Here is a 14,870-nt window from a genome sequence, read left to right on the forward strand (position 1 = left end):
CCTGCTCGCCCCATCTGCTTCTCCTCCCGTTCCCCCCTCTCTCTGTCACCCCCACCCCCCTCCCCCTCCTCCTCCCTCCCCCCTCCCTCCCCCCCTCCCTCCCTCCTCCCCCCCCCCCCCCCCCCCCCCCCGCACCCCCCCCCTCAACCCTTTCCTGAAATCACCAACCTTCACAAATCTCCAGGCACTTCACACCCAGGCAGGCACACCCCTTGCACTCTTTGGCCCCCTGCTACCACCCACCCAGCTCCCCTGCTTGCCATTCTGCCTTGATTTGAGATTGTGAGCATATATTGCCCCCCCTGAAAATAAACAGTGCTTCTGACTCCTCGCATTTTTCATAATGTGTGTTTTCTATTTCTTTGATGCCCCTCTGGTCGTGCATGCAATGGTATAATGGAATGGACACTGAATTTGGAGTCAGGAGACTTATAACTTGCTTCCTGCGTGACTCTGGGCAAGTGCCTTAATGTCTCACCTAATGTCTCTGGGCCTCAGTTTCCTCATCTGTAAAATGAGGGGGTTGGACTTAATGGCCTCTGAGGCTTCTTCCAGCTCTAAATCTATCATGTTTCTAGGTGTGTTCTGTTTCTGTTGTCCTCACTCCTCCCTTTAACACACAGCCTTGAATATTCTGTCCTTGTCTCTTTGGCTGACCCTTGGTCTCCAGGTGGGGAAAACGTATTCAGCTTGCTCTCTCTTTCTGGCAATCCCTATTTAAAAGCATCTAGGCTGGACACAGAATTTAAAAATCCTAGTTAAGTGTGAGAGGGAAAGACCTCCCCATCCTCCCCGCAACCACAATGATATCACCACTGACCTTAGCATCAACAATCTACTATCAGATAGACGAGAATTTAACTACATCGTCACTGACAAAGAGGCAGCTTGACATAGTGACCAGAGAGCTGGTCTTGAAATCAGGAAGACCCTGGTTGTGTGACCTTGGGCCAGTCAACCTTTCAGAGCTCTCTGAGCTAAGACTATAAGTTTCAGAGAAGGTGCCAGCCTGCATTGGTAGAGGGAGTTTCCTCACTTGGAAATTCCCTATACCAGTGAAACCACAAGTCCAGTCCCTCTCTGTCTTAGTCTCTGTCCCCATCACTGCTGACCACACTACCACCATCACCATTACCCATAGCTGCATAATCTTCATTGCCTTTACTGCCAACAAAAAGCCCCAGCCAGCATGACTGCCACAACAAAACATTGGTGATAGTGGGGGACATGATGCCTGTCTAAGGGTCTCTCTTCTATCCTGTCATGCTGCCTGCCAGGGTAGGGAGTAGACGGGACCTTCAGGACCAGGTGTACTCTGTCCCTCCACATCTAGCTTGTTCTTAACACAGCATATAGTCATTAATCTTCAATCATGAGGCATGTGGCCTTTCTTATCACCATCATATCCTCCACTTGGGGTCTTGAGCAGGGAGTGACAATGCCTCCTTCTGGTCAGCCAGTAAGAGAAGAACTGGGCCACCTTTCTCTGGAGCCCTCAGTTGGCTTAATGCTCCTTCCCTCCTCACCCCCAAAGCAGCTACAATATTGGAGTCCTGCAAATGGTTGCCTCTCTGATGTTCCTTTGCAGCATAGTCAGAAAACTCAGCCAGACCTATGAGGTTGGGGAAGACTGAACCCTTCTCTTCAGCCCCAGGCAATAGTTGGGGAATTTCTCCAATTCTCTCTGCTACCCCACCCCGAACAGAGAGTTTGTTGTGGCTTCTGATGGCCTACTTTTGATCAAAGAGATCAAAGTAGAAAGCCCAGTTCCTTCTAGGCCTGCAAGGTCCTTCTGGGTAAAACTTTGCTCAGAGGAGTCCAGAACTCATACTTCTGTCCATAGTCCTGAAGCAATCCCCGGGATTTCCCTGGACATTCTAAATATTGCCCATCTCCTTAGAATATGGTTTTCCACACCTTCTGACCACAACATGAGACCTCCATCCCAAGGCAGCAATGCCTTGGGCAGCCAGGCACTCAGACTGTTTGTTACCTTCTCTCCTGATTTCTTCTTTTCCTTTTTTCCTCCTCGCCAAACCCTGTGTTTCCCCCTGCTTCTTCACATTCTCTCCCCTCCTTTCACAGTGGCAAGGACAGTTCCAAGGAGTCAGCAGGAAGAAGGTACCGTTTTTCTGTGTTCTGTGTTCACCTTCCCTCAGTCCAGGGTTCCCTCTCCCTCCTCTTCCCTCCTTCCCTTCCTCCAAAGGAGTTCACTGCTCTCCAAGTACTGACCTGCCCATTTGGAAGTACAGATCCATGACACTTGGGAAGCTGTGACTTTAGCAAAAGGGTTTGCTTTGCAAGACCCAGGCAGTTTGATGTTGGCAGAGAGAAATGGCAAATCTCTTCTGGAACTCTAACGATTGAAGTCGTCCACTTGTGTCTAGGATTGGAATGGGACTTTGAGTGGGGACTCCTTCAGACAAACCGCTTTGGAGCTGGTCTTTTTCCCCCCACAAAGAACAAACACTCAATAACACTCTATGGCTTTATGTCTGTTCTGTGATTTTATGTGATCCTCACATGAGCTTCCCGAGGCAGGCAGTAAGGGTATTATTATCTGCATTTTGAAGAGAAGGAAACTGAGGCACAAAGGTGGTAAATAATTGCCTAGGGCTCAGTGTAGTGTTGTACATAGAAAATAAGTGGTTCTTAAATTGAGGGTCCCGTGACAATGTTTCTCTGTATCCACACAGTACCTAGCAATTCTAAGTGATTAATAAATGCATATTGACTGATGTATAGATAGCAGAGCTGAATTCGAACCCAGGTCTGACCCCAAATCCAGTGCACCCTTCACTAGATTATAGCTGTTTCCTCAGTCAGGCCAGGCTTAAGCAAGGACAAGTGGATAATCATTGTTAGAGGTTGGAAGCCCTGAGGGAGAGTTAGGACTTTCAGCCTCCACCACCTACTGGCTGCATCTGCTTGGGCCATTCTGAGAGACTCCCTGAGATTAAATTTCATTGCTTGTAAAATGGGAAGGGGATGGGATGGGGTGGGAAGGATCTGAGTGGGAATGCAGATGAGTGGAAGCTGGCTAAAGACTCTCACGATGCAGGATTGCAAGGGGCGTTTTCCTGGATTGAAAATGGGATCCTTGGGATACTCTGTAGCATCCTGTGACCCTGTTTTTGCTGCCAGGAGCACCCATGGAGCTCTTCTCATGAATGGCCTCAATAAAACAGGAACAACGTGGCTTTCTCCTGTGGCATCATTTCTGGATGCTTTCTCCTCTCTGCCTTTCTTCTGGGTTCTCTTGCCCATTTCTGTTTGCCAGGCTTCTCTCTCATACCTTCTATCTCCTTCCCACTCCCACCATCATCCCCATGGGATGGACAGGAAGGAAAGAGAGAGCAGGAAAGTCTATCAAGGGAACTCAGGGATGGGATTTACTCAAGTCAATGCACTGAACTGGCAACAAAGCCAGTCCAGACTCCCTGGGTCACTGCTCTCTCCCCCCACCTCCAGCTATTCTTTATTAAACAGTTCTCAACAAGAGCCTAGGATATGTTTCATAAGATACTTAGGAGAGAGACACTGGGGACTTGGTGAACAAGCCAGACTTTTCTTGGTTGGGAATATTTTTGCTGCTCAGAAGTGCTAGGTTAGATAGCTTCTCAAGGGTGCCCTGATCAGGTCCACACTTCCGAGGTTCCCAAAGTGGGATGGTCACCCAGGCCCACCCCTGGTAGCCAATCCAAAGGGAAGAGTGTCCAAGGACCTGAGTTCTGCCATTCCTATTCCACCGGCAGAACACCAAGACAGGGGTACACCCCAACCTTACCTTGGGGATTCCCCTAGCTTCCTCTGCTCCCCTCCCCTCCCTTCCACTGAAAAACCAATGTCCTTTGTCCTTCCCCAATCCATTGGCTACTGTGGGCCTCACTCCTGATGGTTCTTTGAACCTTATTTCAACCTACTTCTTCTGTTTGGTCCCAACCCTAACTAGTACCCCCATCGAGCATACTCCAGTGTCCACCAGCCACACCTCTGCTCTGCCGCCAGCTTCTGCCCATCCGCCTGCTACCGCTGCCACTGCTGCTGCCAACTCAGCCCGCCCAGCATCACCCCCAGCTGCCTCCACCGCCTCTGTGTCTGCTGACAGCCTCTCACCTGCTTTCCAAAGGTAATGGGTCCTTGGCTCTGCTTCCTAAGGCTTGGGGCCCGGTCGTGGATGGGGTTCCATCAAGGAAGATGCCCCAAAGGGAAGAGCAGAAAGGGAAAGGTCAACCCTAGAAAACCAGCAAGCCTGGCAGGAGAGCAGCACTTATTATACAGGCACCCTGGTCCTGGTGGGCCAGGGCACAGGGGCTGAAGGAGAAGAAATGTCTTTTGTCTCTGGAGTTTGCAATTTGTAAAGTGTTTTCCTCACAGCAACCCTGAGAATCAAGAATTTTGCCTGAAAGGCTTTCCTGCTTTCTCCAATCTGAGCAAGTCACTTAACCTATTTGCCTCAGTTTCCTCAACAGTTAAATAAGGATAATAATGGCATTTACTTCCCAGGATTGTTGTGAGACTCAGATAAGATAATATTTGCTAAGTGTTGTCTAAACACTAAAGGTGTTGGATAAGTGCTAGTCATGGTGATGGTGGGTATTGCAATTATCAGGATTCCCATTTTACAGATGAGGACACCAAGGCTCTGAAAGGCCCAGGATCACATAGCTACAAAGTGTCTGAGGTGAGATTCAAACTCAGGTCTCCTGACTATCCATGATATTGTGATACCTCAGAAAGCAATCTTCAGTTTAGTCAATACCATACCGATTTAGCACCTATTACTATGTGCACAGATTTGTGCCAGACTATCCCTATCACCCAAAATCTGGTCCATCCATAGACACAAGACTCATTCTAATGGAAAGTCAGCTAACAAGGGAGCATAGTCTGTCTCTAAGATGGTGCAGAGAGCTTATCAGGTAGAGCTGAACTTTGGAGTCAGGAGAAGCCTAGACACAGACACTCACTAGCTATGTATCCCCAAGAAAGTCACCCAGCCCCTCTGAGAACCCGGATTCTCATCTGTAAATAGGGACTAAACCTGTGGCTTCATTATTTGTGAACTCCCAGGTGAGGGAACAACTCTACCAATACAGGTTGGCAGCTTCCCTGCAATTTTTAGTCTTATAGGAGTTCTTAATCTGGGCATGGGGGTGGGAATCTGTGAATTTCTTCGGTTTGAAAATATTTTAATAAATAGAAAAAGTCATATTTTTATATTTTAGCATCATATTTCAATATAATTTCTTTCTTTTGTAATCTCATGAATTTTATTTTGTGCATTTAAAAACATTATTCTGAGAAGGGGTTTCTAGGCCTCACCAGACTGCCCAAGACTCACAAAAGATTTACATGGTGCGCCATAGAGGGGTTGTGTAGGCTGGGCATCAAGGCGGAGTATCTTGCTGGGACATGTCAGAGGTGTGACTGGAACCCAGGCATTCCTAACTTCAAGGCCAGCCCTTAGTCCATTCTTCGATATTGTCTTTCTGTTGACAATAAGTAAGGAGAATGGTGTTTTTGTGAGCTCTTTTATGAGCCTGACAGGAAATTAGAGAATTACAGAAATATCCTGTTTGTTGCTGTTGTTGCTGTGAGGTGTCTGGTGAGGGACAGACCTGCCTGGGCTTCCTGGAAGAAGGGGAGGAGCTGGATCTTGAAGGATGGAGAGAATTTGGTGATGATGAGAATATGAATGTCAGTTCCAATTTCCTCAACCTCATCCCTCACCTCTGCCTCCCATCCCTCATCCAAGGAGATGGGCAGTAGGGGGCAGTGGAAGAGTGTTGTATTTGGAGACAGTGGATCCGGATTCAAATCTTGACTGCTCCTTCCTGCCCGTGTAGCTTTAGGCCTTATAGAACCTTACTGGGCCTCAGTTTCCTTTTCTGTAAAATGAAGGGGGCGTAAGGCCTCTTCTAGCATTCCATATGTATCTTTGATCTTCTGACTGTCTAATTATCAAACTGGTACCAGCCTCATGAGCTCCTAGCACAGCCAGGCTTTTTCCACGGCCCTAGATAGGAAATACCGGAGAGGCCTTCTGGTTCAGACAGCCAGTGTCCTTGGCATGCCACCTTGTTCACGGGGTCTTGGGGTTTGCAGTTAGACGGGACGTTAGAGAATCTCTCCGTCATTTTTTTGCCTCAGGACCTGGGGGCCTTTCCCAAGAACTCTGTGTTCCTTCTCCTGCCCTCCTGGGGCTCCCCCAACCTTTGCTCCAGCCTAAGCTCTTAACCAGGACTCGTTCTCTTAGAAAGCATGTCCTGCGCTGGCTCCTCAGTTTAGGCAGCTCAGCCTCTCTTGGTGGGTTTCTTGCTGTTTGTGTCCCCATTTCCTTAGCTGATCATTGCCCTCTTGTTTCTGTTTCACTCAGCTTGTAGGGGCTGGGGCCTGGTGCTGTTCCCAGGGCCTAGAAATGCACCTGGGAAGCCTGGGATGGAGCTGGGCACTATTTGCAGGGTTTTTTGTTCCTAGCTTTGACTCATCCTTATGAAGGATTTTTTTCACGTCTTTAGACTCAGGTCAGTTTGACTTTTTGAGTTTTCCTGAACAAGATCATGGGATCTTTAGAGTTAGAAGAGTCCTGTCATATCACAGATGAGGAAATTGATGCTGAGAGAAAGAACATGGCTTGCAGGATCACACAGCTATCGTGTCAGTCACGATTCAAACCCAGGTTTCCCAGCTCCGAGATGTGCGATCTCTGCAAGACCTCGGTGCGTTTCTTCCCTGTCCTAGAATCTGAGCTGGGAGGGGCCTTAGAGTACATTTCAGTGTGATGCGCATTAGTAAGCATGTCCTACATCCAAACACTCTGCATGGGGCTGGGTATACAAAGTCCTATCTGTGAAAAAAGATTTTTTCTTAAAAACCAGTCCTTTCCCCCCCCAAGAAGCTTGTACTCTGCTGGGCGGGGGCAGGGGACAACATATAAACACGCAGTAAAAGCAAAATAATAGCAAGTTAATTTTGTGCTGGGGTACTGCTAAGATCTGCAGAATCATGAGGAGCCTCCATAGAAGACAGCATTTAAACTGAGCCTGGAAAGGAGACCAGGGTTCCAGGTGCCAGAAGTTAAGATGGAGAACATTCCAGTCCTGTGCAAAGGGGGGAGGGCAGAAGGGTCAATGAGGAGGAGGAGAATGTCTTCAGGCTGGAAATAGTCTGGAGTCTAGTTGTGAAGGACTCCAAAGGCCAGAGAGAGATGTGTTTTATCCTAGAAGAAGGAGGCTGTCCCAAGCAGGGGACTGATATGGCCATATCTATGCTGTGGCCAGTCACTCTCTTCAATCTGGCAGCCAGGTGGAGGATGGGTTAGTGAGAAGAGGCTGGATGCAGGTTCTGACAGTATTTTCTAGGAAAGCTGATGAGAAGCTGGCCTGGGGTGGTTGTGGGGTGAGCCAAGGGCAGGGGACAAATCAACCAGACTTGGTCATTGATTGGCTATGGGAGGTGAGGCCTAGGGAAGAGTGACTGGAAGAATGCTGGGGAAATAGGGGGATTCAGAGGAGGAGCGAATTTAGAAGGAAAGATCATGAGGTCTTTTGGGGTTTGATTTTCTTTTGGTTCTGGAAAAGACCTAGCACATAAGTTGTTAGATCTAATAACTTTCTTGGTCCAGCCTGAATCTCTATCCAAGGATCACAGGCAAGGATTATAGCTCATTATTATTATTAATTGGTTTAAATTTATTATTATTATGCTTTTTTTTTTGGAGGGAAGAGGGCAGGGCAATTGGGATTAAGTGACTTGCCCAAGGTCACATGGCTAGTAAGTGTTAAGTATCTGAGGCTGGATTTGAACTCAGGTCCTCCTGACTCCAGGGCTGGTACTCTATTTACTCTGCCACCTAGCCATCCCTATTATTATTATTATTAAATTTATTATTAGTTTTAAAACACACAAATACCTTTAGGAGCAGTTAGGTGGCACAGTAGACAGAGCATGGGCCCTGGAGTCAGGAAGATCTAAGTTCAAATCCATCCTCAGACACATTCTAATTGTGTGACCCTGGGCAAGTCACTTAACCTGGCTTGCCCACACACACCTTTAAAGTTAAATTCAGCTGAAGTGGCCACTAAGGCGGTCATTAGTTTCCAAAGCAGTTTGGCAGCAGCGGTCAGCCAGTCAGTCAGAGGTGCTACAGGAGACAGAGTAGTGCGGTGCTGAGAGCAGAGGCTCTGGAATCAGGGGACCTGGGTTCGAGTGCTGCCTCTGATTCCATGTGACCTCAGGCAAGTTACTTGCCTTCAACGGGCCCCAGTTTCCTCATCTGTAAAGTGAGGGGGTTGGGCTCCATGGCCTCAGAGGTTCCTTCCATGTCGAAGATACTATAATCCCTGAAGAGACCTGGGAGCGTAGCGTCAGACCCGGGTGGAGCTTTTGAGGGGATGGAGTGATCTCTGTGACCCATGGGCAGAAAGAGCAGGCCTGGGGACCCTGGAGGCCCCCTTCTTTCCCCAACATGGGATTTATGCCTCTTCCCTTTCCCAGGCACAGGTGACTAAGGAAAGAGCTTTCCTTGGCCTACCTTCTTGCCCTAGCCAGGCTCGGGCCCTGGGCATCGGAGGGGATGGCTTTCTCTTGTATCTCAGTACTCCTCAGGATCCTGAAGTGAGGCCTAAAGGATCCAGCTGTCAAAAGACTCCTCCCCCATGGCCTCAGGCAGCTCCCCCAGGAAGGGACCTGTGAGAGCTCGCCATCCACCTCCCTTGGCAGCAGAGGGAGCTGAAGCCGAAGGTGAGGTGACCTGTCCAAGGTCACCCTCGTACTTAGTGTCAGAGGTGGCATTTGAACCAAGTCCTCCAGCCCTGGGCACCTGCTCTTTCCCCATCCTAGGCTCCCTGAGGCCCAGAGCTCAGCGCAACGGATCAGTGGTGCCCAGAAGGAGATCCTCTCTGTTCTTGGGGCGAATCCTCCCTCTCATTCGAGTCTCGAGTCACTGGGAGAAGGAGGGCCAGGGAGGAATGATGATGGGAGGTGGGGCGGGGGAGGGAAGAATTTAGCAAAGTGAACTCCTCAGGTTTGTAAGGAGCGAATCTTAAACCCTTCCCCCGGAGAATAGTGCCCAGCTTTCTTTTCTGTCATCTTTGCCCCCCTCTCCCTTAGACACGCACGCTATTGTTTTCAAGAAGAAGAATGAAGCTATTAAGCATGAGGAAGGAAACCCAAAACTCATGAATGTGGTCCTTGTGACTGCCACAAAGGGCCCCTCCAGCTGGGGAGAGCTGGGGAAAGCTTCCACTGACCCTCCTGCCCTCTCCCCTCCCCACTTCCACCACCCCCTGCTCCCCAGTCAGCCTCTGGATGGAACTCGGAGGATTGATTGGCCACATGTCCCAGGGCCTCCCCCGGAGCAGACAGGCGGGGTGGGGCGGCAGCCCTAGGTCTCCTGCCTGCTGTGGATCTTAGATATGTATGAGTTTGTGTGTGTGTGAGTGTGAAGAGAGTTGGGGATGAAGGGAGACAGGAATAAAGGGAGAGATGTGTATGTAAGTGTGTGTGTGTGTGTGTGTGTGTGTGTGTGAGTGTGAAGAGGGCTGGATATGAAGGGAGACAGGAATAAAGGGAGATGTGTGTGAGTGTGAGTGTGAAGAGGGTTGGGGATGAAGGGAGGCAGGAATAAAGGGAGAGATGTGTGTGTGTGTGTGTGTGTGTGTGTGTGAGTGTGAAGAGGGTTGGGGATGAAGAGAGGCAGGGATAAAGGGAGAGATGTGGGTATGGGTGGGTGAGAAGGGTGCAGGGATAAAGGGGGATGTGTGTGTGTGAGTGTGAAGGGGGTTGGGGATGAAGGGAGGCAGGAATAAAGGGAGGGATGTGTGTGAGTGTGTTTGTGAAGGATAAAGGGAGGGTGTTTGTGTGTGTGTGTGAAGGGAGCAGGCATAAAGGGAAGGGTATGTGTGTATGAAGTGGGGCGGGGATAGATGGAGGGGTCTCCTGCCACTGTTTCCTAGTCTTCTTTTGAAAATCTAGCTGAGGAGGCCAGGAAACAGGAAGGCATTGTCCTGTGGTGGCCACTGGTGAGCCTCAGGTCCCAGAGCTCAGCATAGGTTAGCTCAGAGCTGCCTGAGGAGGGCAGGTAGCAAAGGAGACATCTCTGACAATGCTCTCCAGCCTGCCTTCTCCTTAGGGACTTCACTGACCCCCACCACCTCCGGCCAGGCTGGCTCAGTCCAGGAAAGCTGGCATTGGGAACTCAGTGAGGAGGCCCCCTGAGCAGGGCTTGGGCACAGCCCACACTCTCCTCCTTTGCCACTCCCCTCTCTGTTCCCGGCCTCTCCCTGCTCCCACACTTTGATGCCCTTGTGCTTTCATCCAGAGACTTGCTCCCTCCACTGACACAAAGCCTGGCATATGGAGCCAGAGGATCTGGGGCAAATCTGGGCTCTGCCACTTAGGACCTTGGGCCAGGGACGTGACTTCTCTGAGACTCAGCTTCTTCATGTACAAAGCGAGGAGGCTGGACTGGATGATCCCTCCAGATTCCATCTCTGTTCTACGGAGGTCCCAGCCCTTCCTAGTAGCCCATTTCATGTGTTATTGTTTCAAAAAACAAGCCATCTCCTGAGGCAGTGTCCTCGCGCTGGGCGTCTCCAAACTCAGCTGGACTAGTCCTCAGACTAGTCCAGGCTTTGGCCAGGCCAACACCCAGCTCTGTGTGTAAGGGCTGAGGAGCAGGAAGAGCAGTAATGACGGTTCTGTTGGTCGTGGAATTAGCACCATCTGGGGCCTTGTTCCAATACCTCCTAACTAGGTAACTGGAAAATCAACAAACCATTCCTTCATTCGGTGTGTTCTAAGGGTACAGAGCCAAAAAAATGGAATGGTCCCTGCCCTCTTAGCTTAGATTCTACTGGAGAAGACAATGCAGACATATATACACATGTGTAGTATATATATATACTCTTGTATATACACACATATGTATATATACACACAACACAAACATGAAATACATTGTATATATACATTGTGTAACTGTATATATATGTGTATATATAAATATATGTGTGTATATACACGTAAATATATATGCATATATATACTCACACACTAGTATATCTGCCAAATATATATCTTTGTCTTTATTTGGTATATATCTTTATATATATATAATTTAAATGGCACATACATAATTAATATCTATTTAAGATATGTGTGTGTGTTACACACACCCCAAATAAAAATATATTGTATTTTCCTGGGCAAGTCACTTCACCATTGTGAGCCTTGGTTTTCCTACCTATAAAATGGGGATAATACTTCTTGCACTGGCTACCCCAGAAGGCTGTTGTGAAGAAAGCACTGAGGAGCTCCAGAAAACTCTGAGTGATCCTTGGCCCAGTGTTCTAAGGAGCTGGGACATCACCAAGCAGGTCCTCCAGGCCCCAGCACTAATGGGCCTCTTTGCCCTTTGGCAGAGGATCTTTGTGAGTGACAGTGGCCCAAACTTTGCTGTGGTGCTTCCTGTCACTGGAAGTCTTTCTGACTTGGAATCCCAAGCTTGGATTCCATCCTCGTGGCTGTCCAGACCTGGGGCTCGGGTGATGTGATTTGTCTGAGGTAAGTGGAGGAGACAAGACTGTAGCCCTAAGTCTGGGGCTGTCTGGCTGGGATAGGAGCCAGGCAGGCCCAGACAAGGGCAGTACCAACCATGACAGCAACCCTGGAAAGAAAGCTAGACTTGGAGACGGTGAGCTGGGTCTGCATCTTGGCTCTCTTCTCTATTAGCTACACCATCTTGGCCACAGTTTTCTCTTCTGTTAAATGGGGATGATGCTTGGCCTACCTACCATATCATATAAAGAATACCAGGCATGGAACCAGGAGAGACCTGGGACCACTGACATTCACTAACTGTGTGACTATGGGCCAGTCACTAATATGTCTGAAGCTCAGTTTCTTTATCTATGAAATGGGAATGATAATACCCTTTGCGCCTTCCTCACTGGGTTGTTGTGAGGATAGAATGAGGTAAGGAGTGCTCAGCTTTCGCAAAGCTTACAATGCTGTGCAAATGTCAGCGGCTCTTGGAACCCTCTCTGATTTATTGAGAGGAAAGTGTGAGCACCTTTTATTCTGTGGTTCTCAATGGCCATCCAACACACAGAGCCCTAGCTGTAGAATGTTCCCTAAGCTGGGCCCACTGCCTCTCTAAGACTCCCCAGATAGATCTCAGGGAGTCAGTGAACTTGGAACTGTGAATATTTTGGTAACAACTTCAACATAATTGGTTCTCTTTGTAAGGCTGTGTATTTCATCTTCTGTATTTAAACTCCCAGTTCTGAGAAGGGACCCCTGGGCCATGCTAGGTGGCCAAAAGGGAGGTGGGGACAGTGGACAGGACACAAAAAAGCTTAAGAATGTCTGTTATAAAATAGGATCAATCTTTAAAATCATAGGATTTGGAAGCTCAGGGAATCTTTGGGATCTGCTGGTTACTTTATGGAGGCCCAGGGACACACAGCCATTCAGGGTGAGACCCAGGATGTGAACCGAGGCATTCCTTGAGGTCCAAAGTTTCTTCCATAGCACAACACCACCGCAGGTGAAGGTGTTGGGAGCCACAGCCTGGCACACAGTAGTTGCTTAATAAATATTTATGAACCAGGTGACTGACAGGTAATTTTATCACCTAATGAAGAGATTCTTTTATTTAAGCCCCTCACTGTTAGTGCTTTTTCTCTACCCTCTAGGTAACATGTGGCACTAGACTTTGAGTCCAGAAGACTGAGTTCAAATCCAGCCTCAGACACTTCTAGCTGTGTGATCCTGGGGAAGTCTTTTAACCTCTGTATGCCTCAGTTTCCCTAACCATGAAATGGGAATAATAATAGCGCATAATTCACAGAGTTGTTGTGAAAAGTCAAACAAGATAGCATTTGTAAAGTACTTAGTGCCTCGCATACAGCAGGTGCTTAATAAATGCTAAAAATAAATTAAATAAATAGTATAAATAAGTTTAAAATATATAAATAAATAAATTCCTTCCCCCTTCCCTCAGTCTATCCTTAATTTAGTTACTTATATCCATGAGCACAGAGACAGTTTTCCATTTCTGTCTTGGTCTCTCTAGCCATACTACCTTGTGCATAGTAGGCCTTTTGTTGAATTGAATTGAAACCCTCAGAAACTGTAAGCCATGCCTCCTTGAGCCTATTCCACACACCCAGTCACAGCCTTAGGTTTCCTGGTCTTTGTTTATCCAGAGAAGGATAGAACACCAACTGTTCAGAATTAGGATTGGGTCGCCATCTCCCTCCCCAAGCTATAGGAACTGACTTTGGAAATGTAACTGGTCACTGAGGTTTGGGACTGAGGAAGGTGACCCTTACTAGCTGTGTGACCCTGGTCAAGCCACCCTCTTTATGCCTCAATTTCCTCATCTGAGAAACAGAGATAATGCCACCACCCTCAAGAACTAGAGAAAGAAATTCTTTCCCTACACATCTCTTCCCCTGTAAAATGAAGGGATTGGGCTAGGACATCAGTTCTTACCTTGGAATCCATGAACTTGGGTTTTAAAAAAATATTTTGATAACTATATTTCAATATAATTGGTTTCCTATGGATTTTAATTTGTACCTTTAAAAACAAGTTTCTGAGAAGGGTTTTCCCACATATTGTCCAAGGGGCCAATGATACCCAAAATATTAAGGAACCCAAGGTCTCAAAAGGGCCTCCAAGGTTCCTTTCATTTCTAAGTCCTGACACCTGTTGCTTTATATGGGATCAAAGCACTTAGCCTTAATGTGCCTCGGAAAGGTGAATTGCCGATTGCTGACATTGTCACTCCCCCTTGTTGTTCAGGGCCTCCTGTTGCTGACAACTCAAAGATGGGCGGCTGGAAGGTGGGAAAAGGAAACCAGAAGCTTTTCTTTCAAGGGGCACCAGCAGGGCTCTGCCTTCCCCACCCCAGCTTACTAACCCTTCCATGTTCTTGAGAAAATGTCTCCTTCCCAAGATTCCTTGAAAATCAATTCCCTGGGTGCAGCTGTAGGGCTGCATGGGAAAGGAGAAGACAGGCAGAAAACAGGGAGGTGGGCAAAGCTTCCCTGGGAGCTGGTCTGTTCACTGCTCCCCTTTTCTTTCAGGGTCCTTAGCTCTTCCTATTCCCCAGCGGCTTCGGCATCCCATGCCCCTGCCACCTATAATGAAGCACCTGCCACCGCTCCTAAGCCCCGGGTGGTCACCACTGCCAGCATCCGGCCTTCAGTCTACCAGTCAGGTGAGATCACATGGACAGGTTTGTGTGTATCTGGAGAAGACCATAGTGTGTGTGTGTGTGTGTGTGTGTGTGTGTGTGTGTGTGTGTGTGTGTGTGTGTGTGTGTGTGTGTGAGTGTGTGCAGCAGGGGGGGTTAGGGGGAGCCTGGGAGCTGACCAAATCTTGGGCTTCTCTTAGTGAAATATCTCACATCTCAGGCAGAGGGAAAGGGCTTGCAATGTGACCTTGAACCCTGGTTCTTTCTGGTATAACAGCCATAAGGAGCTCCTATCTCTTAAAGACCAGGGGTTAATAGCAAGAAGGCTCTCTTTCCCCTACAAAGAGCAAGCCCTACTTCCTGGGAGCTGCTGGGGAACAGAATAATGGGTTTCAAGTTCACCCTTGTGCCAGCTCACCTGCCCTTTGGGAAAGGAAGAGCTGCCTGATCAGAGCTGGCTGGGAGACTGGCGCTGGGCCAGGGCATTTCCCAGGGAGCCAGGTAGAAAGCATGAAGGCTCCTCCCAGTGCTTCCGCCCACAACCCAAGAGCAGGTAAAGGGTCAGGCCAATTCAGCAGTGTCCCCTGAAAGGGACGTCTTTTGAATATCCTCCCCAGGAAAGCCTTTGTTACCAGGGCCTAGTTGCCCTTCTGGCTCTCTC

At 48.4% G+C, this 14,870-nt stretch overlaps 1 protein-coding gene across 8 annotated transcripts in view; it reads left to right on the forward strand.

Annotated features, from left to right (window-relative positions):
• The window catches only part of LDB3 (LIM domain binding 3), a 112,525-nt gene that overhangs the window by 75,520 nt on the left and 22,135 nt on the right, over positions 1-14,870 (forward strand). For 5 of the 8 annotated variants that reach the window (XM_069071372.1, XM_069071362.1, XM_069071365.1 and 2 more), the window contains 3 exons: positions 2,086-2,121; positions 3,953-4,129; positions 14,100-14,233. In XM_069071372.1, coding sequence (XP_068927473.1) covers positions 2,086-2,121; positions 3,953-4,129; positions 14,100-14,233 — 347 coding nt within the window. The remainder of the gene's footprint in view (positions 1-2,085; positions 2,122-3,952; positions 4,130-14,099; positions 14,234-14,870) is intronic. The other 3 variants (XM_069071364.1, XM_069071367.1, XM_069071369.1) reach the window with 1 other exon arrangement.

This window comes from Petaurus breviceps, unplaced genomic scaffold, assembly GCF_028583685.1.
Source record: "Petaurus breviceps papuanus isolate PSGF00001 unplaced genomic scaffold, PetGlider_PUasm1.0 90825, whole genome shotgun sequence".
Classification (NCBI taxonomy): Eukaryota; Metazoa; Chordata; class Mammalia; order Diprotodontia; family Petauridae; genus Petaurus; species Petaurus breviceps.